This window comes from Petromyzon marinus, chromosome 4, assembly GCF_048934315.1.
Source record: "Petromyzon marinus isolate PM22_M1 ecotype Great Lakes invasive population chromosome 4, UKy_Petmar_22M1.pri1.0, whole genome shotgun sequence".
NCBI lineage: Eukaryota > Metazoa > Chordata > Hyperoartia > Petromyzontiformes > Petromyzontidae > Petromyzon > Petromyzon marinus.
In genome coordinates this window covers 11,325,364-11,350,833 of record NC_133670.1, presented here as the reverse complement: position 1 = coordinate 11,350,833, position 25,470 = coordinate 11,325,364, and the positions used below count along the sequence as shown (strand labels likewise).

The 25,470-nt window shown below is 42.3% G+C and overlaps 1 protein-coding gene across 1 annotated transcript in view; it reads left to right on the top strand.

The window, feature by feature from the left end:
• STAT1 (signal transducer and activator of transcription 1) overlaps window positions 1–23,286 on the top strand; it is a 28,649-nt gene extending 5,363 nt beyond the window's left edge. Inside the window, exons 3-25 of the mRNA XM_032946256.2 lie at window positions 4,484–4,621; window positions 4,739–4,883; window positions 6,120–6,218; window positions 7,512–7,604; window positions 8,478–8,556; window positions 8,715–8,797; window positions 9,248–9,399; window positions 11,419–11,577; window positions 12,061–12,153; window positions 13,760–13,819; window positions 13,931–13,957; window positions 14,467–14,560; window positions 14,678–14,722; window positions 15,441–15,524; window positions 16,479–16,577; window positions 16,927–17,062; window positions 17,370–17,422; window positions 17,638–17,732; window positions 18,259–18,398; window positions 18,666–18,851; window positions 19,113–19,179; window positions 19,302–19,572; window positions 19,802–23,286. Of these exons, the coding sequence (XP_032802147.1) occupies window positions 4,494–4,621; window positions 4,739–4,883; window positions 6,120–6,218; window positions 7,512–7,604; window positions 8,478–8,556; window positions 8,715–8,797; window positions 9,248–9,399; window positions 11,419–11,577; window positions 12,061–12,153; window positions 13,760–13,819; window positions 13,931–13,957; window positions 14,467–14,560; window positions 14,678–14,722; window positions 15,441–15,524; window positions 16,479–16,577; window positions 16,927–17,062; window positions 17,370–17,422; window positions 17,638–17,732; window positions 18,259–18,398; window positions 18,666–18,851; window positions 19,113–19,179; window positions 19,302–19,572; window positions 19,802–19,900 (2,487 nt within the window). The 5' untranslated portion in view covers window positions 4,484–4,493 and the 3' untranslated portion in view covers window positions 19,901–23,286. The remainder of the gene's footprint in view (window positions 1–4,483; window positions 4,622–4,738; window positions 4,884–6,119; window positions 6,219–7,511; window positions 7,605–8,477; window positions 8,557–8,714; window positions 8,798–9,247; window positions 9,400–11,418; window positions 11,578–12,060; window positions 12,154–13,759; window positions 13,820–13,930; window positions 13,958–14,466; window positions 14,561–14,677; window positions 14,723–15,440; window positions 15,525–16,478; window positions 16,578–16,926; window positions 17,063–17,369; window positions 17,423–17,637; window positions 17,733–18,258; window positions 18,399–18,665; window positions 18,852–19,112; window positions 19,180–19,301; window positions 19,573–19,801) is intronic.
• Window positions 23,287–25,470: the final 2,184 nt, after the last annotated feature.

The window sequence follows — 25,470 nt, the reverse complement described above, 5'->3', positions numbered from 1 at the left end:
ATGAATGTGCGTTTAGATTATTTGGCTGCTTCTACATATTCCAACCTTCGATGATAAGCCACTTTAACGTGAAATCTTGTGTGGCCAGATCACCTCTGAAAAAAACGTATAGCTCATTTGGGCTTTACCTAGTAGATAAAATAGAAAAATTAACGTAGCCCAGCAATCAGACATTTGACAGCTGTTTTTTAAACGTTGAGTCTGCAGGATCGAAACATCCAAACTGATTGTGCATGCAGAGTACATACATTAATTTATTAGCAGCATAAGGTTGTCATTATGTGTAGAGTGGGTTTGGCAAATGTAGGTGTGTATATGTGTGTGTGTGTGGGGTGGAGATTGATATCAGCTTCAGATCTGAAGGGCAATTATGAATGTTGTGTAAGAAAGCATGAGTTTGGCTGCCCTGGTGTGTGAGAATAGAGTTTGTGTGGGAGTGAACGAGTGTTTATCCATCTGAAAGGTCAGTGTTTGTATGTTGAACTTCTTTCGCACTGCATGTAGCCAACCTTGCTAATCAGAGGTGCAGGGAAAGGATAACAAACTAAATACAAATCAGTTTTATAAGAAATTAATTCTTGATTTAAAAGTGCATAGCTCAAGTGGCTTCCTTATAATATCTGCAGAAAGAGCGTTCCAGACGGCCACAGAAGCGCATCTGAAAGCACGCGATACAGTGACCATCTTTGTTCAATGGTTAGCCAAAAGCCACTGCGAGGGTGACCAGAGTTTGTGTGATGGTCTATGCTCCTTGACGAGATCAGCAAGATATTGAGGTTCATTTGTGTTAAGCATTTTGTGTATAATGAGTGCGAAGGTGCAAAGTATTTAAAGTAAATTTGCAAATGCATATGGCTGGTACGAGTTGATCTCCCTTAAATGGTGTAGCAAGTGGCATTAGCAGCTCTCTGAGTGGACTAACTATATTCTGGACAACTGGGGATTGCTTGTTGCTTCAATTTACATTTTAACGTTACCCACTTCTATGGGATACTTGTGCGAAGCTCATTTGCATTTTAACATTTTGCCCAAAGAAACAGTCAAGGACCAAATTTTTATGTTTTGAGATTTAAAAAACTGTTATTTATAAGTTTGGCTCAAGAATTGTGCTGTCGTGTTAACAATGAATAATGATAATCGACAACCTTTTGCAAATCCACTGCTGATAAAGGCTTCCTCATGCCGTGTCCCTCGTGGGTTTTTTTACACCATACTTCACCATTCTCGTCACTGTGGGTTGGTGGAGCCAGTTCAGATACCACTCGTTTTAGTCACGGTGCATCGAACCAGCGCGCCTCCATTTCGCCCTTGTTCATAATGTGTCTTGAAAAATTGCTACATTCGTGGTGTTGCTGCTCATATTTTGCCTTTGCCATTTTGTCACTCCATATTGTTTAAGTTGTGTTTTGCCCACAGGTTATGCATTGGATGGTCTACAAACCACTGTACATTACTTACATTGCTACACATTTTCGAGAACCTTGATGGCATCCCAAGTTTTAACATTCCAAAAAGCCCTGCCTTTTCAGAGATGGTCTTGGTTAGCCTGCTATTTACACAATACAGTGCTTTGGTCACAATGTGCCAGCATTGCCATGAAGATCAGTGCAAAATCACCCATGTGCTTACATACCTTTCACATGTCCAAGTGACTTTTAAGTGTTTTTAGTATTCAAATCTTTCACTCAACACCATGCATATCACAAGATTATCATCCTAACAAATAATTTTCAGCATGTTACGATGCTGAATGGGACCAGTCAAATTCTACACAGTTGACCATGTGCTTACTGTGTCTTTTCTATGCATTTTGTATGAACACTTTGAAATTGTATGTCTTACACAAGTTTGAAAGTAAACAAGGTAGTTTCTGGCAGCCTCGCTTACAAAAGATGAGCACTCGCTTCCGAGAATATAATTTCGTATATATTGGATCCCTCTTTTTTCCAGCCATATCCTATGTGTGTCGCAAGAGGAAAAGGATATTCGGGAGACGGGAAATTTATTAAAATTCCATGCCTCTATAGAGTTAAACCATTTTTTTTCAGGCAAGACAAACTTCATTGTACATGGAATGTATGTGATACTCGAATTCTTGTAGATGGGATCATTGCATCACTAAAACTGACAGTTGTCTTGGAGTACGAGACCCCACTCATGGTTAAATCCAACTTTGTATAAATTATTGTCAAAAAGTGAACGTTGGCTGAGACGTATATAAATTATAGGAATGAACGTTTTTCAACTTGAGCAATAAACACATGGGCAAGTGTAAAGAAACACTCATAAGTGTCAGTCATGTGCACACATGTAACTGATTTATATTCCTAATATTCTGCAATAATCTTGCATATAGTACAGCTGGAAATCGCAGCTTGGTTGATAACCGCACAATAATTGGGAATTACTTGGTCCAGCGGTAGCGTATTTGCCGCTTGTTGCAGAGGTTGGTGGTTTGAATATGGCAGGCCACCTTGGTTATTACTGTGGGTGCATAACTGTAAAATGTGTCTTCTCCTTCACAGTGAATGTCACTTATCTCCTGACATTCGAAATGAGTAAGCCATTGTCTGCTGGCGTCATTGTCCAAATTTGCCAAATTGGAAAAATTACTTAAATATGACTCAATTGGGATTGCACATAGTAATTGCCCCCCGGCTACTCAAAGACTAATGTCTACTTACATTTCAGGTGCCTCGTCCCCTTGTGCCTCACAGGGAGAGCTGCCAAGCAGGGTGCCCTTCGAACGTTTAAGATGTGATTGCAAGTTGCTTATCACGTGTAAAGTGCCCTTGAGATACCACAGTATGAAGAGCACGATATAAAAAAAATAGTGATTGTTAATGTCCATGGGATGCTGATTACCTCTGGGTGATCACAAAAAAGTAAAATATATCGGTGGCTTTTGGGTCTTGATTTTGGTTAATATTTTTATGGTTTCATTTTGGAAAATTTAGAGACAAAAACATAATTTTGGATTTCATTTTTTCGTTTTTAACACCCCGACTAAAAATTTAATATATATAATATACAGTATCATTAGACATGATGAATTTCATGAGTATGAGCCTTCAAATCACTCATAAAAATGCACACAAGGGATTTTTTTTATTTCTCAGAAGAAATAATTGTAATATATTAGCTGATGGGATTTTACAGATGAATGTTTAGCTGTAGCATTTTATTAAATAAGCCAGCCTTGGATGAATTTATATTTTCAAAAGCATGCACTGAATAGTAGACTGATTTAAAGATAAAAATACATTTTCAAAGGCTGTGCGGCCCAGATATCGAGTTGACCTCGTGCAGGATTTCCCAAACTCCAGTCCTCGCAACCCACCACACTATGTCTTTCCATATTTACCAATTTACTTCCCATTAAAAGACATCTTAAGTTGTTCCACACTGCACGCGCCTAATAATTATTAAACACATCCCACGTGACGCGATAAGCAATTAACGCTGTCTGCATCATATGGAATTTGGTGCACACACACTGAGATCTCAATATTAATGTGAATCGGCTGTATTAACGCAGACGTCATTAATTACTTAGCGCATCACGTGGGACGTGTTTAACAGTCATCGGGCTTATGCAGCGTGGAACATATAAATTTGTATTTGAATGGGGAGTACATTTCTAAATGTGGAAAGATGTAGCTTGGTGGATCTTGAGGACTCGAGTTTGGGAAACCCTGGCTTAGTGTATAGCAAATGGTCCCTTGTAAAACTCATCATAATGTTCAAAACATTGTATGTGGTCACCATCCTATCGACTACTAGGAAGAAACATCTCACATGTCATGTGTTTTTGTAATGTTTATCGTTTTAGCTTAAATGTGTTACACATGCCAGGAACTAAAAAGGGTATATTTGTGGCTGACTGAAGCCCTGACTGAACTCCTATGGCTTCATCACAGATGTCCATCTACTTATTGTATCATAGGCACGCATACTGTAAACATTGTTACAAGTGTGTATTGTGCTTGAACTAATTATCAAAGAACTACAAACTAAAGTGCATACATATAAGTACCAATCTCACAATGGTCATACAATCAAGGTAAATAAATGGAACAAGGGCATTGTTTGCTTTTACCTAAATTATGAGGTTGAATTAACATCTTAGTAACTTCAGAGATGCATGATATTTACTTTGGTTCAGACTCCAGAAACTCAATTGAAGCTGCACCTTTGGGATATTTTATTGTTTCATTACCATCAAGCCCATTTATGGCTCTATCTTTGGATATGAGAACGTATATGACTGATGTACAACTGCACTCGAGATCCAGTGATTTAGGTTTAATTCCACATTTTTTTCTGTTAGTTCTAATGTGGACGTGCCCTCATTGTGTGTCTCCTGGTCTATGATGTGCTCACCACCACTCCTCCACATGTGCTATGCCAGCTAGAATAGTGGCACATTAGCCCTGCTTGTGAGATTAAAATAGGTTGTCTGTTTGCGTGGATGCATGCCTAGTGGAGCAAGGATGGCGCAGTGGGCACAGCTGCAGCAGCTGGACACCAAGTTTCTGGAGCAAGTGGATGAGCTATACAATGACAGCTTCCCCATGGAAGTCCGCCAGTTCCTCGCTCACTGGATTGAGAGCCACGACTGGTGGGTGAACACTCACACCAGTGACATGTAAATGTACATGCATGATTAACTTGGTGCCTGGGTGTGGAATATTGATTCTGTAAAAGTGACTCCTAATTCCTTTTATGCTGTGCGCAGGAACCATGCATCCAACAATGTTTCCCAGGCCACACTGCTGTTCCACAACCTGCTCACTCAACTGGACGACCAGTACAGCCGCTTCACGCAGGAGAACAACTTCCTATTGCAGCACAATTTGCGCAAAATTAAGCAGAATCTGCAGGTAGGTGGAGTACAATTCTGGACAATGATGTATGTACACTTATTCGGGGCATGGAGGGAATTAAGGTAGGGCTTTTGAACCTTCTATGGATTTGGTGTTAAGCATTGACTAGAATATTAAGACCACGAGGATTGCAGCGGGGTGAAGTCAGGGGGGAGACATGCATAAAAGGGCTTGTCCACCCATAGCCCTGTTACATTTACTGAGAGTAGTTTGTGTTTTTTACTGTGCAATATTGAATGGCAAGGCTCAGTGGAAATGTCAGGGTGCGTCAACTTACCTATAATGCATAATTGTGCTCCTCGGCAAAGCATTTATTTGAATAATGTATTTACCAAAACCATTCTTACCACAATTACCAACAGTGGATGAAGGCCTCACCAAACTTCACCATCTCTCACACTTGTGAGATGCAAAAATGTGTCCAGGGTCCTGTACTCGAGATGTCTCGTTCCAACGCCATGGTGGACATCCTCAATGGGTGCGTTCCCTCTTTTGGCTGTCACTCCATCATTAGTCTTGACGGTCAGCCTTCATCCCTTCTAACAATGTGTCCTGCTCGGCCTCGATGACTTTTTTTAAGTCAATGTGATAACTTGCATATGTTATCTGATTCCCGTGTTATTTTTTTCGTCTCTCATTGTAATTCAAAGCATGCACCTTTTTACGATTCTTTGCACAATTGTTAGCTTTTGTTCCATTTTCTTTGTAAATGTCCATGTTTCTGATGCACATGCCATAGCAGCTGATTCGCACTGATTAATAACTTATTTTTCTAGGCACATTAGGTTTATTTGCATTATTAAGTTCAGTTTTCCAACGGCAGCCCAACCTGGTCTCATCCGCCTCTTTATTTTATCAATTTGACCCTGATCTACTGTTAATAAGATATACACTGATGTTTTATCAGGTGTTCCTCCCAACAGATTGCTTCAATTGTTCATCAAACTTGTTGTATATGACTTTTGTTTTGCTCATATTTATATTGAGCCCAGTTTATAGCTTTCTTTATTCATTTCTGAAATAAGTTAATGTCCATTGGTTGTTATAATGACTAAATCAACAGCAAATCTGAGATCCTTCAATATTTTTTCTTATTTTATGTTTATGCGTTCATCGTCTAAAACCGATGAAAATGCATACCTACAACCAGGTAGGACAGGCATTTTAATGTTCATAAATAATATGCTTCTGCAGACTAAAGCTATCTCATTCTCCCTCTTTATAACCCCATAGGCGCACTATTTGGAAGACCCACTCCAGATGGCTCTTATCATCTCCAATTGCCTGGCAGAGGAGTTGAAGATCTTGAGCAGTGCCCGCAACATTGAGCAAGTATGGCCAGAAACACTGACGTGCAGGACGCATACCTCATTTGTACCAGCCGTGATTAAATTTTGATTTAAAGCTTTCGTGACTGCAGGAATTCATATTCCTGGTTCTTTTGGTAAAGTCACCACGTAGAAGGGAAACAATAAAAAAATAAAAATATAAAACAATAAAATTCTCACGACGTTTCGACTGCAACACAAGCAATCATCATCAGGTGTGAAAACCACAGCAAGAAAATTTGAAAAAAAAACGCCACTTTTTTCAAATTTTATTGATGTGGTCTTCACACCTGATGATGATTGCTTGTGTTGCAGTCGAAACGTTGTGAGAATTTTATTGTTTTATTTTTTTATTGTTTCCCTTCTACATAACTTTACCGAAAGAACCAAGAATGTGATTAAATCTGTTTGTTTAGTACAGGTTTTGGATTTGTATTTTTAGTAGCAACAGAAAGAGTTAGGGGTTACACAACAACAGGTTGAATTTGTAGCTACTTCAAGCACAAATTAGTAAATTTGGCCTAGACCAAATATCTCACTTTTCAGTACTAACCAGAGGTAGGAAAATGATAGTGGTACCAATTTCTTTACATTCATAACGAAGGCAAATAAATTTTGATTTAAAGCTTTCGTGACTGCAGTGATTCATATTCTTGGTTCTTTCGGTAAAGTCACGTTGAAGGGAAACAATAAAATAATTAGATATTTTTTTGAATGCGTGTGTGATGACATCATCGATGGCACTAAAGTTTTACCACTTCAGGTTATGCCAAATAATGCTCTGTCCCTTGAACTTTATCTGGTAACTGGGTGACAATTTGTGCATCGACATTTGGAGATCCATACATTGGTCTTTTGCAGGCCTATTTGGTCATGCAGTACTCACAGCCTGCTATATATATTTAGTTGTATTGACATACCTCATTTGTTATTTATTTGTGAAGACTACGTAGCTATTACAATGTTCCACTGTGCCCTAAAAGCTAAACGCCCTTTTTATAATTAAAGCATTTAATAAAATTGGTACATTAACAACACCGTGGACTTTGTTAGAGTGCAAGTTGTATCATTCGTTCTTTATCGATCACGCTTGAAACATAACCCCTGATTTGAAGTTTTCGTGACTGCAGGGATCCATACTCTTTGCTTCTTTCGGTAAAGTCACGTAGGTAGAAATAATAAAATAAATGTAATTTGCATTTAATCACTAACTTATTTTATTGTTTATGCCTACGTGACTTTACCAAAAGAACCAAAGAGCATAACCCCCTGATCTCTTGTCCATATGACATGTCAGATGGGTGGCATGGTGAGACATGAACATATGGAAATTCCCAGCAAGGTGAAGCACCTCGAGAGCAACATGAACGAGATGCGCAAGCGTGTGCAGGTAAGCCAGGCATTTGGCACTTTGCTTATGTGCGCCCCCGAACGCCGTGGAGTGTGCTAGTCAAATAAAACAATGATGCATCTGAAACTTAAAATGACATTGTACACACGTGTGCCAATTACAATAACCCATTTGTCTATATTACGTGTTTAGTTAAATCTATTTACTTAAACAAACCAATTTTTTTTTAGTGGGACCTTTTTGCCAGTATCAAAGGATAAAAAAATAAGAATAGGTTTTACCCTTAATGGCAATAAAATTGGTGTTAAGAGGTTCAAACACCAGTTTTACCCAGAAAGGGTAAAACCTATTCTTATTTTTGTATACTGTGATACTGGCAAAAAGGTCCCATTTTGTAGCTGCTAACCCCGAGCCATAAATGCTCTGATAGTGGCATTATCTTTGTTCTGTTCACTTTTGGCATTCTCAGGTCTGACTAGGCCCTAAAGAAGGCTGTCTCTGGTGTAGGCCAATCAGTTTCAAGGAAAATGCATATATTAGAGCATGTTTGTTTGCATGTTCACCACAAGTACGTGTGGTTAATGCAGACAATATTCCTTGCAAAAGGTTTATATTTGTTGTTTGAACACCAAATATAAACCTGTTTTATTGCCAGAAAGGGTAAAACCTGTTCTTATTTTTTCATACGAAAAAAGCAATATCCTTATACTCAAATGAGTGGTCATCTTCGTTGATGGCCCTAAGTCATAGATTAAAATTCCACATTCTTATCGCAGTAACTAGTGTCTCCATACAATGACTGTTGACCACCACAAAGTGTTATCCATGTTTTCTGAATGGTCCCCTGATAATTTTAACCGGACATGCATGCTCACCACTGCCGGTCTCGGTGTGCATATTTGTGTTTGATAGACTATGGAGCAGGAGATCAAGAATCTTGAGGACTTTCAGGATGACTTTGATTTCAAGTTTAAGACCATGCAAAATGGAGGTGGGCCTCTTATCATGCCGTATCTCATGTACAAACATTGCCCTTACCCTCCTGCACAAATGGCTTGCACTGATTCAGATACTTAGGACATCCATGCACTTAGTGCGATGCCCACACACGTGTGTGCTGACAGTGGTGGCTATGTTGTGTACGCGCAGAGACCATGGACGTCAACGGACACCGCAATCAGGAAATGAAGCAGCTGCAGCAGATCTTGGTGGATCTGGACCAGCGCAGACAGGTGCGAACTCGGCATGGGCACCGTCTTGTACTGCTCACACATGGTGGTACAGCCACCCGTCGGAAAGCATGTCACAGCTGTGTACCGTACTACCAGCTCCGAATCAAACCAGAAAATTTAGGCAGTGTGATTTGATTCTTCCCCAGAGAGCTTACAGGCCTGTGAGTCCACAAGTAAACACCTTTGCTCCAGCTACTTATCGTGTGTCCATTGGGTGTTTATTTTAACAACAGTTGGGTGAAAGTGTTGCGTTTTAACGATGTTAGTGGCGCACTACCCCTTACGCCCACAAAAACCCATTTGGCTGTTTATCAAAGGCTTCCTGGAGTTTACTGAGGAAGCATGGGGGTTCTGTGACAGCAGAGTGTTGATAACGTTGGTAAACAGCTTTGCTGCGCGAGTTTACGGGCGGCTGTTCACAACGCTTGCCCTTTTTGTGGCTACACACAGCGTTTCCTGAAGAGCACGGGCGAGCTGCTGGGCCTCATGGAGTCGCTGCACATTGCCGTGCTCAACGATGAACTGAAGGAGTGGAAACAACGCCAGCAGATCGCCTGCATTGGCGGTCCTCCCAACACCTGCCTGGATCAATTGCAGAGCTGGTTAGCATCTATACCCACTCCCTCGGAACTGTGTTTGAACACAACAAAGAACCCCCATAAAGCCTTCAGACTTTTGGTGCAAGTGCTATTAGCGAACACCTATTGAACGCACACGAGGGGATGGGTGGCCAGCACCATGCCGTGCTGCCTTTGTCTCCGCAGTGGCAAGGTTACAAACTGCACCAGGTACTCACTTGAGGCTGAGGCGACCTAGGGGAGGCCCAAGACCAGTTCAGATAACCGTCACTGGTATTGGTCGTGAGCGGGAATCGAACTCGGGTCGCCAAGTTCATCGGGCAGCATGCTAACTGCTACACTGCCTCTCCCCACATTTATATACACACGTGTTCATAAATATATAGACACACATGTGTTCATATATAGACACACATGTGTTCATATATATAGACACACATGTGTTTTTCAATCCAGTTATATTTATCCTTCTTATGAAGAGAGATGCTTCCATTGACACTGCTCTCATGGATGGGTTTTAATTAATTTACTGCATCACTTTGGTGGAGACCTACAATGAATGATGTTACATGTTATGATGAATATTTTAATTGTGTAGAGGTCTTCATGGTTTTATATTTGGTATCCTACCATAAATAAATTATGATTTAACTACAAGATGCAGCAGTTCATATTCATACATTTTCCATATGCATGTAATTACAATCCTTGTCAGTTTGTGTTTGGTTTTATCTAAGCTGCTTAACTTGTAACTAGTACTGTGTAAATGGCATTTTGTTGATTAGGGCTTGGGTAAAAACATTGTTTTGTCAAAACATTTAATTTAAAAAACCGGTATGGCCCAAATATCCCAGTGCTGAAAAGTTATCTGCAAATTACTTAATTTGTGCAAAAACTTGGCAGGTTCCTCCTAACAAGACTTTTGACTTCCTGAGGCTTTCGTGGGCAAACAAGCGTGATAATTACGATCAAATAAACAACCCAGTAACCTTGGTATTTTTCTTTTGAGCACTGTATGAAATGTCACATTGTTATTTATCACAATTTCCATGACATTGACAAACGTGTAAGCGAGTGGGTTCGAAGTCTGTGCTTCCGGCGGCGGAGGCTGTTGTTTAGAAACGTAGTGGTTTGTAACGGCTCGCCACCAAGGTAGGGGGATATGCTGTTTTGGCTCAGGAGGCACGACCGCGTTTGCAGGGGCGAGCAGCGATAGTGCCCTGCTGCGTGCTGTGTGTGGGCGGTCGCTTGCCACGTAATACGTGCCATGACGCTGCTGCGCTGGGGCCAGCCCCGAACGGCGGCCACCCCAAATGTTCCGTGGCGCACAAACATTTCCACGTGACTAAGCGGCTGGCGTGGGGAGATCGCGCCCCGTCATGATAGCCATCTTTTACCGCAGACTGGTGAAATAGCCACGGCCAATGTCTGAAAAAAGCATATACATTTATTTTCTCATTGCAGCTTGGGATAAGAAACTTTAACCTTCGTTTTAATGAGGGAAATGCCCAACGAGGTAGCTTTTCTCCAGTTGAACAATGTGGTTACATAGCATAAATATTTTGTTTATGCAAAACAGATATGCAAAATAATGTGTATATTGATGAATTGTTTAATACCTGAATTAGAATACCAAAGACATATAACATGTAAAAACACATCTTAAAAATGTATTTCTTTCAATATTTTTTAAGTACTACATTCCAAACTAATACATTGGAAAAATGTCAACCTCTTTGAGTTACTCTTCTTTTTGTTTCAGTAAAGGTGGTAGGTGAAAATGTGTTCTTTATACTTAGCTCTTTCAAATTAACTGGGCAGTTGTGCTCTCTGATATTGATATGAATATAATTATCTTCCATAAATATTTTAATACAGCCTTACCTGCAGATATCGGGTATGTAATTTTACACCTTTGCCACTTCCACTTGTCTAAGTCAAAGGGTATGAAATTCGGTATACTGATTTCTGATATATGTAAATGGGTTTGCGCTGCAGCTGTCAAGATACCATGCTCCCGATCCTCTTCTGCCCACCCACCAGGTGTACCTCCCTGTCAGAGGGCCTGCTGCAGGTGCGGCAGCACCTCAAAAAGCTGGACGAGCTGCAGCAGAAGGTGTCTTACAGCGGAGACCCCATCCCCGCCATGCGGCCCGTGCTGGAAGAGAAGACCAACGAACTCTTCATCACGCTCGTCAAGAGGTGCGTACTCGGGACGGAAGCCTGGGCAGGCAGATTGGAATGAAGGCACAGCGCAGTAGATGAGACGATTGACAGACCTCATGGTTGGATTGAGGCATCAAGGGGCCCTGGTACACAGTACGGTTTCGAGTCTCAGAGTGGGCTGAATAGGCGATGGGGATAGAAAGTATGATGCCATTCTTCATAGGGGCCGCCCCAAAAACAAGCACCGGGTACACTGCAACTGTTACTTTAACGTTAGGAAGACTCGGTAATGCCTTAATACGGGCCCTACCAGTCAAGGGCATCTTTCCATCTGTGGCACCTGGCTCAAGCACCGAGACTGCACCTCTGTCAGATAAAAGCGTTTGCCATAGTCTGTCACCAGGGAGAGAATTTGCGGGCAAGGCACGAGGGCATGCTGTCAGGCTTTATTGGTGACCACGTTGGTGTCGACTGTTCATGTTGAAGGTGCACTCCGCCTTGTCAATGGAATGTGTGCAGCTCTTTTGTGGTGGAGCGCCAGCCGTGCATGCCGACTCACCCACAGCGGCCACTTGTGCTCAAGACAGGAGTGCAGTTCACCGTGAAGCTGCGGTGAGCCCCTGCACACTATATCCGTAGTGTTGGGACTCGCCCCACTCCTCATCACTGTGGTAACTCGCACCCATTTGAGCAACAGTGTAAAAAGAAAACCCAATGTTAATTAACATTTCAATGAGTTCATACAAATTACGATAGGAGAGTAACGCATTTTATCTTATTCTGTAAGAGAGAGCTGTGCTACTTACTGTGTGCATGATTTAAAATTGCTTAGAAGCGATAATGGTTTGTTATGTAGGAAAGCCTCATTGAGTGTTTGGCCTTTTTATGGAAAGTTCCGTTTCTTCATCATTAGACCTCCTTTGCCAGTACAAAAATGTAATAATAGGGTGTTTCCCCTTTTTTCTGGCAACAAAACTGAAACCTTTTTACAAGGATTCACGTCTGCATTAACCACAATACCTGCAGTCAAAATGCAAACAAAAAACATACTATGATAATATATGCATTGTCCTTGAGACTGATTGGTCCACACCAAGGGACGACTTTCTTTTGAGCCTCGACCCAATTGGTGCTCGACCAGATGACGTCAATTGATGCTCGTCATCTGGTCGAGCACCAATTGGGTCGAGGCTCAAAAGAAAGCTGTCCCTTGATGTGGACCAATCAGTTTCAAGGACAATGCATATATTATCATAGTATAAATTTCGATTTAAAGCTTTCGTGACTGCAAGGATTCATCTTCTTTGGTTCTTTCGGTAAAGTCACGTAGAATGAGAATAAAATAATAAATTGACTGTCTGAAGGACAGCACTCCAGCGCTGTCCTCCAGACAGTCTCGTCCCTTCACCTGATGAAGGCCGCTTGTGTTGTGGCCGAAACATCGTGAGAATATTATTGTGTTATTTTATCAATTTATTATTTTATCATAGTATGTTTTTTGTTTGCATTTTGACTGCAGGTATTGTTGTTAATGCAGACATGAATCCTTGTAAAAAGGTTTCAATTTTGTTGCCAGAAAAAAAGGGGGAAACCATATTATTCCGTTTCTTCGTTCGTGTCTTCCCCATGTACAAATAAACCAGAGCACCTAGAGATAACCTATGTGCTTGCCACAGTTGAACCACAATACCTTGCTGGTCTTGTCAAGGAGCATAGACCATCGCACGAACTACGGTCATTCTCACAGTGACTTTTGACGAGCCATCGAACAAAGACGGTCACTGCACCGAGTGCTTTCAAATGTGCTTCTGCGGCCTTCTGGAATGCTCTTCCATCTGATATTATGAAGCCACCGGAGCTATTCACTTTTAAATCTAGATTGAAAACTAATTTCTTTAGAATGTCTTTTTGTTTAGTTTTTTTTTCCTTCCACCGCACCTCCGATTAGCATGGTTGGGCTACGTACAGTGCGAAAGAAGTTCAGCATACATACAAAAGGGATAACACTAAAATCTCCATGGATGTTTCACACCCCCACTTGCTATACTGCCACGCTTTGGCCACATTGCAACCCAGCAGGTTGGGTGTATCACAGCAGATACAGAAATCTACATGGTCGGCCTACCACACCTGCTGGGCATTGAATTACAAACATGCTCCTCCGTTCTTGGAGAAGGTTATATTTTAGGGAGAGTTTTGAGCAGCGGCTGTGTTGCAGGTTGCTGGTCAAGCTTGTGGAGCTCAACTACCAGCTCAAGGTGAAGGCCGTCATCGACAGGTACCGCTCGCGGGCAGTCTTCTCGTACTGCCGGCTGTCTACGCTACCTTGCATAATCTTGTCTTTTAACGTGAAAATAAGAGTGTAACGGGTTTTGTTTTGCTATTGCAGGGACGTGGACAGGCCTCCGATTAAAGGGTAAGAGCAGTGAGGATGAGTGTTTCTGGGTGCGCTTGCTATTGCCGAACTGTCAACTTGTGTGACTGGAAGTGCATGCTCAATTTATGACGCTTGCCGCACAAGATTCATGGAAACTATTCATGCGGTCTTCATTTATTTGTTACCAGTCTTCATATTGGCAGGACCATCCCGAAAAAGAGTTTTGAGACTCAGTACAGATTTCCTGTATGAACAAGCATGAATAAAATAACATTTGTTGGGCTGACTTGAACATCGTCTTGGTGATTTTTGCAACATAAGTGGACAGCAGTGTTGAAGCAAAGGCTATACAATTTGACATTATTGATGACTGTAAATATCCTTGTACATTAAGAGTAAAACTGTCAAACATTTTAAGTAAATTTGCTTGGGACATTCACTTGAAATACGCCTAAAATTCATGAAGGCACCCTCTTTTTTGGGAATACATTTTCACTTTTTGTTTCGTTCTAACTTCCTCTGGTCACCACCCTGAACCTCTTTCACAGCTGCCGGAAGTTTAACATCCTCGGCACAAACACCAAAGTGATGAATATGGAGGAGTCCAACAATGGCAGCCTGTCTGTGGAATTCCGACACCTGGTATGGGGGGGGGCTGAGTGGGAGGCACTTAATATACACACAGGCGGGCACTTGCCCCAATGAGACTGTAAAGGTTGCAAACTGTTCTAATTAAATTATTTCGCTTGTGATCCGCAGCAGCTGAAGGAACAGAAGTCTTCGGCTGGTGGTCGCACCAATGAGGTGAAATTTAGTGTAGGTGGTAGTCGCTTCATTGCGCTCAGGTTAACACAGATGATGGCGATTGTACGCCTCGTTTATGGGGAAGATGAAGCCTTGTGTGCGGGGCACATTAATATTATTGATTTTTTTTTGGTTCCCTTTTCGCAGCGTGCGCACTGAGCGAGGGATGTATAATTTCTTACAATGCCTTACAAAATTCCGGAAACCCTAAATGCATTTCATCACGATTAATTTCCTCCTGCATCCCCAGAACCCGGTTTCCTCTACTAATCCATCCATTTTCAAATGGGAACAACTCCTCTTTTTCAGAAAAGGTTGAAACAATCAGGAAATGAGTTCTCGTGTCTGGCTCTGCTTCTCTGGCTTCCTGTCCTGCTACCTCCTCACCATTTCTTCATGACATCCCCTGGCCTGTCACCCCAATGGAGATTACTACCATCAGTTCTAGACTAAAAGCATCTTTTGTGCCCCATAATCTGCATGCCTGCAATGTTGTACAGAATCTTAACATACATTAGCATTTATACGTTATATAAAGCCAATTTTTGTTCCTATAAATGATTTAAATGGAATATCAGCCGGACATTTAAAACAACGATATTAGATACGACTATGACGAGAATGATTAATGATGCACTAACCCTTTGATAGCTTGTGGATCTTAATAATCCCTACTTGTCTGTTGGTTTGTATATCTGTCGGTCTGTCCATCTCACAGGCTCCTCTGATCGTTACTGAAGAGCTGCACACATTCACCTTTGAGACACAGACGTTCCACCAGGGTCTTAAGATCGAGCTGGAGGTAGCTACCCCTTGGTTTTGCCTTTGCACACTAATAGGGCACGAGTGTGGTGTCAAAAGACTTTAAACAACATTGTTGAACCAAATCTGAGCTGCAGTACTCGTGGAGAAATTCATCCTTTCTAGATTTGAAGCTTTCGTGACTGCAAGGATCCATACTCTTTGGTTCTATTCGGTGGCCGAAACGTCGTGATTTTTGTTGTTTTATTTTTTACCTACGTGACTTTACTGAATAGAACCAAAGAGTATAAATTCATCCTTCACGACCGCTCTTTTCCCAACTTTAATAAAAATCCATTCATACTTTTTCCATGTGTGAACTGTTGCAATGGGGGCAGAAGCAAGCCTGGCCTCGAGTTATGAAACGAGGTCATGTGTGGAAGACACCACATTTTGAAAAACACCCGTTTATAATGAGGCAACATTTCATTTTAAGGTAAACCAAGTGGAAAAAAGCCAGCGGTGAAATGTCTGGAAACTTCAACTTGTAAAGCATATTTCAGTGTGTTAGGATCTGTGAGCTCAGACTTTTTGTTGGCTGTCAGCAGAGCAAAAGTGAGGATTGGTGTCCCACGCAAAAAGTGTGTGTGTAGTGGCTGTAGACTTGGTAGTGTAGTGGTTAGTGTGCCGCGCTTCGAACCCAGTGACCCGAGTTCGATTCTCGCTCACGGCCAACACCAGTGACGATTAACTGAACTGGTCTTGGGGATTCTCGAGGTCGATTCAGCCTCTGATTAGCACAGTTGGCTACTTACGGTGTGAAAGAAGTTCACCATACATACAAATGAGTACCCAGTGCGATGCGTAAATACTTCGCCACGAGGGAGACAAGCAACCGTTGTGGTGCTGGCCACCCACCCCCTTTGTGTGCCTTACCGACCTTCATAAGTGCTCATGAGCAGCACTTGTCCCTGCAGTCTGTTCAGGCTATGCGGGGGGATCTTTGTCTTCGTAGACATGCTCACTGCCAGTGGTGGTCATCTCTAATGTGAGCCAGCTGCCTTCGGGATGGGCGTCCGTCCTCTGGTACAACATGCTCACCAATGACCCCAAGGTGAGAGCAAGTGCAAAAGTATGCCGAAGTACTGCTGTGGTGAATTTTGGGAATAATTGCAGGTCAACAAGTTTGCATCACATATGTTTTGAATGTACTCGACAAATGCACTCACGTGTTTTAAAATTGTATTTCATGATTAATGTGTTTCGGCTATTTAATCATCAACTTTTAAAATACCTAAATCGTTTACTTAATCTTATATCCTGCTATTGTTTGTAACGATATGCCTCCATACTCTATGTATGAACAACTTATTACTCGGAGAAGCACACAAACATAGGCACCTGTGTGCACGTGTATATTTGGATGTATGCGTATTCACGTAAATGTGTGCGTGCTTCTGCAGAACGTGAGCTTCTTCACGAGCCCCCCACCTGCGATGTGGAGCCAACTCTCCGAGGTGCTGAGTTGGCAGTTCTCATCCTGTACGAAACGAGGGCTCAACGCAGAGCAGCTGACAACTCTGGCAGAGAAACTGCTCGGTCAGAAGACGCACACAGAGAGTCAACGCGCACATCGCGTGCAACATTCAGAGCAACCTCGCAGCTCGAATGCAGTGCAGTGTTCTGGGGAGGCTCACTCTCACGTGTGATCTGCATATTTCACAAATGTTCATTACACATAATACGCACAAACTCACATTGATGCGTAAAACACAGCTATGTATGGTTGTGCCTCTCGCCACCATCACACCGTTCACACACAACTGCACTATATGAAAGTCCTTAGTCGATAATGCGTTTGGTTACCTTTGGGGGATAGCTAATGTGCCCCTTTGCTTGTTGGCAGGCCCACGTGTCAACTACTGCGAGTGCCACATTCCTTGGGCCAAGTTCTGCAAGGTATGTTCACCACCTGCTCCTGGGTGTCTCTGGCACCGTGTTAAGTCACCATCTGAGCGTATTCACAATTATGCTGTGCATTGGCTGCGTCGTCCATTTTCTTTTCCAGTTGAAATAAACATTTCCTACCCTTCAGTCAAGCAATTCTCTTGCAGTTTATTTTTAACATTGGGTAATGCACACATGTGACTACATATTTTCTCGCATGTCTGCAGGAGAATCTGCCAGACAAGCCTTTCTCGTTCTGGCTGTGGTTGGATGGCATCCTGGAGCTCGTGAAAAAGCATCTCATTACGCTGTGGAATGACGGGTGGGTTCGGCCTCATCCCACCATCCCACCTGACATACCTAGGCTATTAATTCCTGTATTCTATTAAGAATGTCTTTATTTGGGAAGTGTCACTGGCAGTGTTATTCGCTGTTTCTGACAAATGGAAAGAGTGACCGACATGTACAGATTCTTAAAAAAAAAATGGGTTATAATTTAGAGTAAAGTTGCATTGTCACTACAGAATGGCACATCTACACACCCGACACTTAATTTGTAAATAAACTCATTTTTTCAGTATTTCAGATAAGGAAGTAGCCAGAGTCAACGAATATATCGGCTTTGATTTAAAGCTTTCGTGACTGCAGGGATTCATATTCTTGGTTCCAAAAGAACCAAGAATATAATATATCAGCTATTTGTCCTTTATTCCACCACATATCAGGCATTCCTTATTGGATATCAGAATGTTAACAAAGGCTCCTTCATATAATTTGTAAGTGCTTGGTTGTGATTTTCCTCTTTGTCTGTTGGACGCGTGACCTTTTCCTGGCACCTGCTGTCACAGCTGCATCATGGGCTTCATCAGCAAGGATAGGGAGCGCCAGCTGCTGAAGCAGAAGTCCCCGGGCACCTTCCTGCTACGTTTCAGCGAGAGCAGCAAAGACGGTGGCATCACCTTCACCTGGGTGGAGCAGAGCAGAGACGGTAGCTTCCTGCCATGTGACAAGAACATTTACACCTGGAACTGTCATAACACTCGACGTAATATCACGTATCAGGGAACGGTCCCGCAAGATGGCATGACAGAAAAACCGTTGCATATCCACTCAGAAGATTTAAGCACCCACACCCAGTGCCGTTTTTGTGCACAGTAACGTGAAGAATACAGAATTGATGAAACTGTAATGGCTTAACAATGCGAGTGATACAAGTTCCCTTTCATTTGCTGGACGGGAATGCGTTTGCGTGCAGGCGAAAAGCCCATCAACTCGGTAGAGCCCTACACCAAGCAGCAGCTGTCTGCGGTGTCGTTTCCTGACATCATTCGCACGTACAAGGTGATGGCTGAGCAAAATATTCCCACAAACCCACTCCAGTACCTGTACCCGGACGTGCCCAAGGACCAAGCATTTGGGAAGTACTACGCTCCACCAACAGGTAAGAGGCACGGGCACATGCGCCTGTGAAAGATGCTTACCTTCATGAACGGCTGCATGCGCAGCAGCCATCTTGCCAACTAACTGCTTCTGTGCACCGTATATGCTTACGTATGCTTCTCTATATTCGTGTCGGTCCCTTTTGGTGATGTCACTGAGTGAAGCTGCATCAGCTTCTGCTGTTGTAATGCTGAGTTGCGGTGAACAGAGGTGAAGTCGGTGCATTCATTCATGATTTGGATTCCCTGATCTGTGAGAGCAGTTCCTCCTGAGCCAATGGAAATCGGCCCAAAGGAACCTGGTTACATCAAAACCCAGTTCATATCTGTGTAAGTGTTGCCAGCACCAGCTGTACACCTGCTGCAGATAAACATTAAGCTTATTGAAATTCACGGTTTGCATTTCTTGTTGAATCGAGACGTTTGACGTTTGTTTCGTCTCCATCCGCCAGGTCAACGCAGCCAAACAGCTCCCCTCCGTCCTCAAGCAACATGATCTCTCAGCCACAAAATCACGCGACTTCTCCACACTCGAGCTGTATAGGTTCGCCTCACTCTGCACACATACCTTCCCCTCACTCAGTTCACATGACCCCCCAGCATCCAGGTCAAGTGATGTCGCCACACTCAGGGCAGCTGGCGCATCCGCATGAAGTCTTCACCATGTCTTCGCCCGAGTATGAGATCAACAGTGGGCATGCCGAATTGCCTAACAGTGGCATTGTGAGTACCACGGAGTCTCCACCATATTGGCTAAACACGCATGCCTTGCAAGCAAAACAGCTCATTGCGTGAGGTTACAAATAATGCAGCTACAAATATTTTTGAATATATTTTTGTATGTTTTACGTGTAAACTGAAATGTGCGTGTACACTTTTGTCCATTTTTACTACAGTTATGCCCTCGGTGTGAGCTAAGCCATGTGTGCACTCTCATGACTGTCGGCTGCAGGGTTACTCGAGCAGCATGCAGGGCCAATCGTTGTACAGCCAGTTCTACGGACAGGCGTGCTCAACGTTCCCGGCATCGCACATGTACCAGAACAACTGAGCCACAACACAAGTTGCCTCTGGAAGAAAGGAAGACCTGGATGGGGAGGAGAAGTTTGAGCAGAGAATGATGAAGTGTGAGGACAGATCTGGCTATTAGGCATATTCTATTCATTTATGATTTATGCATGCCCAATAACCTACTCATTGCTTAACGACTACCCTCTTTCAACACTCACCCTCACATCATTGCACTACCACAGACAGATAATTAATTCCCTTCAGTTTCAGATCCACATTTTGTCTCCGAGGTGGCAATGGACGGAGTTAGTGACCATGTGACAGCAGCTAGACTGGAGCGAGCCCATGTTCAGTCAAACCCAGAAGCCTCACATGATGCGAGGCTTGTGGCAGTAAGAAGCAGGTGTCTCCTTCAGGATATGTGGAGCCCTCCACACTGCTGGGTCAGAGTGCTGATTCAATTTTTGACCTGTACATGGGTAATCCTTATGGCATTCTTGCTAATTAACCTGAGTTTTCAATTGAAGTAGGAAACCTATTAAGCTAGGAAGGTGTTGCTCTTTTAATAATTTGCAATTGATTCCAGTATGAGCATAGATTACTGTCCAAGGTTAGAATGTAAACGCTGACAGAGGTGACTGGAAGTTACACTTTTTTTGCTTTTTAAAAAATATATTTTTTAAGTACACTTTAGGATTTTTTGTTTGATTTTTTTTTTTACTCGCTAGAATTTGTCAATATAGAAATTCGGTCATGTAAGTTTGTCCAAAACCACGATAATGTAGGTGGGGTGGGTGTATGCCACATGGATCATCATGTTCATGAGATAGATACCAAACCTGCAGGGTAATAAGGTATTGCAGCAAGTGCTTTGGATGGGGTTTTTTAATGTAAGCTCTAATTGTAACTTTGGTGGGGTTTTCCAGGTTATTGTTTTCTTCCAGGCATGGAAACACTCTATTTTGGAATTATCCAAACACTGCAAGCAGAACCATCATGCTTTGATAATAAGGTTTTCTGGATCAAGGAATATTTTGGAAATACTTGGGTAAAACAATCGCTTACTTTCTTCCTTCCACCTTTTATTTTCCAAGCTGTGAGTTCCTAAAAGTATTATTTGAATGTGCCTCAAAGATTATTTTCATTTGCCCCCATATTGTACAGTACGTGGTTTTATATTAGCTTTTTAAAAAAAAAGATTGTTTTACTTTTACTCCCTTGACCTGTATTGAACCTGTTAATGTCTGCTTCAGGATGGGGACAAAGGTGGCTGGTGTGACAACCCTGCATGGCTTCTACGTGCCTATGATGCTGTTTGCAATGGGGGGGGGGGGGGGAGAGGGGTTTGCCACATCGTAAGAAATTGAGATTTCCTAAGAAATGTTGAGTTAATTTTACAGTAAAGGTACTTTGCGATTTTCTGTAATGACTAGAGTTAATAAAAAAACATTCACTGCTTTTAACTTCACAATCGGTGAAGGAGTAACGCCTTTATGCAGTGTAAGCAAACGAGCAATGGTTTGAGTAGCCTATTGTATAAACTAAGAAATGTTTGTGTGTCCTGCAAGTATAAGCAGTTCCCTGGTTTTTATTTAGGAATAATGATAAGTGGAGCAATCCCTAAACTTCCCGTTCCTTTGGTGGGGGGGGGGGGGGGAGAAATCCCGTAACCAGCTGTGCGGTGAAATGAAGCTCAAGATGGGATTGTATAGGTGCCTATCCACAAGCTGTGTAACATTAGTTCTGCCTGGCAGGACAAAACGGTCTCAGAAGAAGTCATTAAAGGTGATATAAAAAAAATGTGTAGATAAAAGCCATAGATATTGTAAGACGTGTCTTTGTATCGCAATGTAATCGATTCTACTCTGTATAAGATTATTTGTGGATTCACAAATCTTGTTTTTCTTAAACTTTTAACGTTTTTGACGTGTCTTTTTGTCATGTCCATGTAGATTAGACAAAGCATGTATTGTTCAGATTACCATATATATTGCAACTATATTTTGAATGTATTTACCAGCAGTAAAGAAAAAAACTTGCTTGGAGTGCATCTTAAATGCTTTAAAGATTAGAATGTAAGCAAGGATTGGAACACCCAGTGTGCTATATGGACGCAGTACGGCAGTAACAGGATTGTTCAGACAATGTACTTACAGCTTAAACACGTGTATTGACTACATATTCCTCAATGTAACCGGGTTATGATAATGCCATCCACGGCAATAACTATAGTGGTTTGCTATAGGTATCACTGGATGTGACAGTAATATATTTGCTTTGATGTAACGTATATTGTCTTTATTAGGGCTTGTGCAACTCCGTCCTGCCGTCCTGCATGCTGTTTATTTCATACTATATATAAACAAAACATCTGTATCCAAAATTGTCTGTTACCTCCAAAAAAAATAGATATTTCAGTATTCCCACACACACACACACAGGTGTCATGTCATGTAATGGGGGTAGACCGGCAAACCTAACAACGATATCTGAACTGGTCCTCGGTCCCTCTCTTCGACTACCCTCACTGACCATTGCAGTGAAGTATAGTAAAAATAAGGAACCCATGAAAGACACGGTGTGGTGAAAGCATGTAACCAACAGAGCACGGACAAAAGGGCTGTGGTTATAAAATGAATGTCATACGCTATCGATAATCTACATCTCATTGCGGATAAACTACAGTGCCCATTGGTATTTACATGTATTGTATTTTCGTGAGTTAAATGTTAAGGCCTTTGGGCTTCAGTTGCGGCGTTATCCAATTTTTTATCCATTGCTGCCTTTTACTTTAAGCATGAGTTGTCTAATCAGAGTTATTTGTAATTATATATAAATTGCCATTAAGCTGGTAAATAACAGATTTGGTGTCATTTTGGGCCAATTTGATTTTTTTTAAGTTGCCATTTTTTCTCAACTTTTTTTTAAAATACGATTACTTCCAGGTGGGCTTCCCGTCAATCGCAACAGCAACACGGTTATTCACTGTAGAATTGTATAAATCTAAGGTCTCTTTTAAATATTAATTGTACTAAAGTGTGTACATGAGCATTGAACTGCCACGTGTGTACTCTTCATGTTACTGCACTGAGTAGCACATTTACAATTCTGTTTTTCTAGTTCTCATTCAACATAATTCCCATGCTTGCGGATGGCAGATAAGTGGCCACAACTATAACCATGCATGGTGGTTATGATTGCCCTGGGTTGTATTTCAAGGATGCATGTTCACAGATGATTGGATTCGGGTTAAAATGAGAAGTGGTTGGAGAATTTCTGACGCGCATTCACAAGACAACCAAAACAGACACGGCCTTTCAAGTAAACCACCCTTTGCACTGCTTTTATGTGGCTTGATTTGTTTTGTTGCTGTAAGCAACTCAGCTTTTGTGCTTTTATTTCATTTAATTAAAAAAATGAAATTAACTCTTGTAGTACTGGTGTAATATATTCTACAAATTAGATTGATCTCTGAGAGTATGAGGTATTTAATGTATACGTCATTTTCAACAAATACCTAAGCCTGTGCTCTCCGGTTTCCTGTATGAAAAGTGAACATCTTTGCCCAATCCTGGCCAGCTGGCTGACAAGTTAACGAATGAAATGAGCACGCGCTCATGTGTAATGCACTTTCCAAAAGGTTTGATCATCTGTACATAGTTTGTCCATAGTTCAACATGGATATCGTCATACAATAAATGTTGTCACAAGTTAACCTCGTTTAAGGGAGTTAAACAGTTTCGAAGGACGTTCTGGAATTTGGTGTTGCTATCATTGGTTGACAGTGGACAATACGTTAAATGCAAAAACCGAGGAATCTGATATGGCTATCGCTCGACTGCACCGGTGCACGCATTGGTCGTAGGTTGAGTGCTGCTCTCGTCAGACATTAACCCTGGCAAGAGTGCACAATATTTTATTTTCTTAAAATATGCAGTGGTCATACAGTGCCCATTGTTTTCCTGGAATGGAAGATGCTGAAATGTTCAACAAATGAACATAAAAAGTGCTTTAAATTAAAATGAGTAAGACTACTTCGAGGACCTTTGTTAAAGTATTTTATTCTTAACTAACATCTTGCCCACGGTATCTGCTCAAGACTTTGGGCTTAACGCTCACGGGAAATGACATTGTGAAGACCACGTGCACAATTAAAGCTATTTGGGCAATGTACACCACACCCAAAGTACTGTTTGGTAATACCATACTGTATAACAATAGGCCTGGTACGAGAGATGGCTTATGTTTAAACATATCTTCAATATAATGAGCGACAAACGTTTACATTTTTGTGACATAAATCTGCAGTTCCCGTGCAACTATGTAAACACCTGACAAATCCAACTGGCAAGGTTTCCTTTCTCTAAACGTCTGGTTGCCAACAAATTAAAGGTGTTGGCATAAACAATTACGGTACAAATCTGGCAATATCATCTGGTACATATGTAATGGGAAACCAAACAATGATGTCAATAAACTACCGGAACACCTACAACATTAACCACATGTGACCAGTTTATTGCTAAGTTTTGAATATAGAGTATGTTGAATTTGTGCCAAAAAACTCCATACTGGGCGTGTGGAGATTATACACAGTGCCATATTTCCCAAACACCTACTTCCAATCTGCATGTATCACTGAAAATCTATCTGGGAAAGGAATTCGCAAGTAATTTGTATAACTGCTATTTTGGTGCCACGGCCTCGAAGCAACTCTGCAACTCCACCCCCCCTGGCCCCCACAAAGATAAAGATCCCCCATATAGCCTTAACAGACTGTAGGGGAAAGTGCTGTTAGCGAGCACCTATGAAGGCCGGTAACGGTACACCAGGGAGTGGGTGGCCAGCACCACGCCCGACCGCCTTTGTCTCCCTAGTGGCAATGTTTACACACCGCACCAGGTACTCACACACACGAAATGCACACACGTGGTAGGGTCCTAGCGGGGGTATTTCCTGGCACAAACGCGTTTTAATCCGAAGGATCCCTGGGAGGAAAAGTCCCACGGTTTCCCGGTGCCAGGAAGATTTGGCCGATCCTCGCAGGGGGGGCAAGGTTACATTACGGTGCCCCCCCCCCCCCCCTGAGGTTGGCTTCATATTGTATGGGCGCAAAAAAAGGTTCACCGGGCCAGCCGCAATGAGTCATTCACGACATCGGGACGGGGCTGGGTTTGGAATCTTAAGCGACAAGGGCAGACCATGAGAGATCGGGGGGATCGCAGCGCCACGACCACCCTCGGGACCCCCATACCGAATACACGCAGGGTGTGTATTCGCCAGTCGGGCGTCAATCCGGATGAACAAGGGTGAGCGTGTAATAAATGAACGGGCCTGTAAATCACAAATAGGCGCCGCCAAGACCGTGCCGTCTTGCCTTCTTGAGGCCGCTCGCAGCGTCCGTGTGATGCCAGCCAGTGCTGCTCCGAGGCACGTGGTAAGGCGTTTGAGAATCTGGGGACTGAGGCAGCAGTAGGTTAGGCTCTTCTAGCAAAATATCCCACCCAAGGTAGTGCGGGGTTTACGCCGAGAATAAAAGTTAGCACAGAGCATCGGTGTGGTGTCTGTAATTTCTGTGGAGCGACTGCTGTCAATGCTAGTTGTGATTTT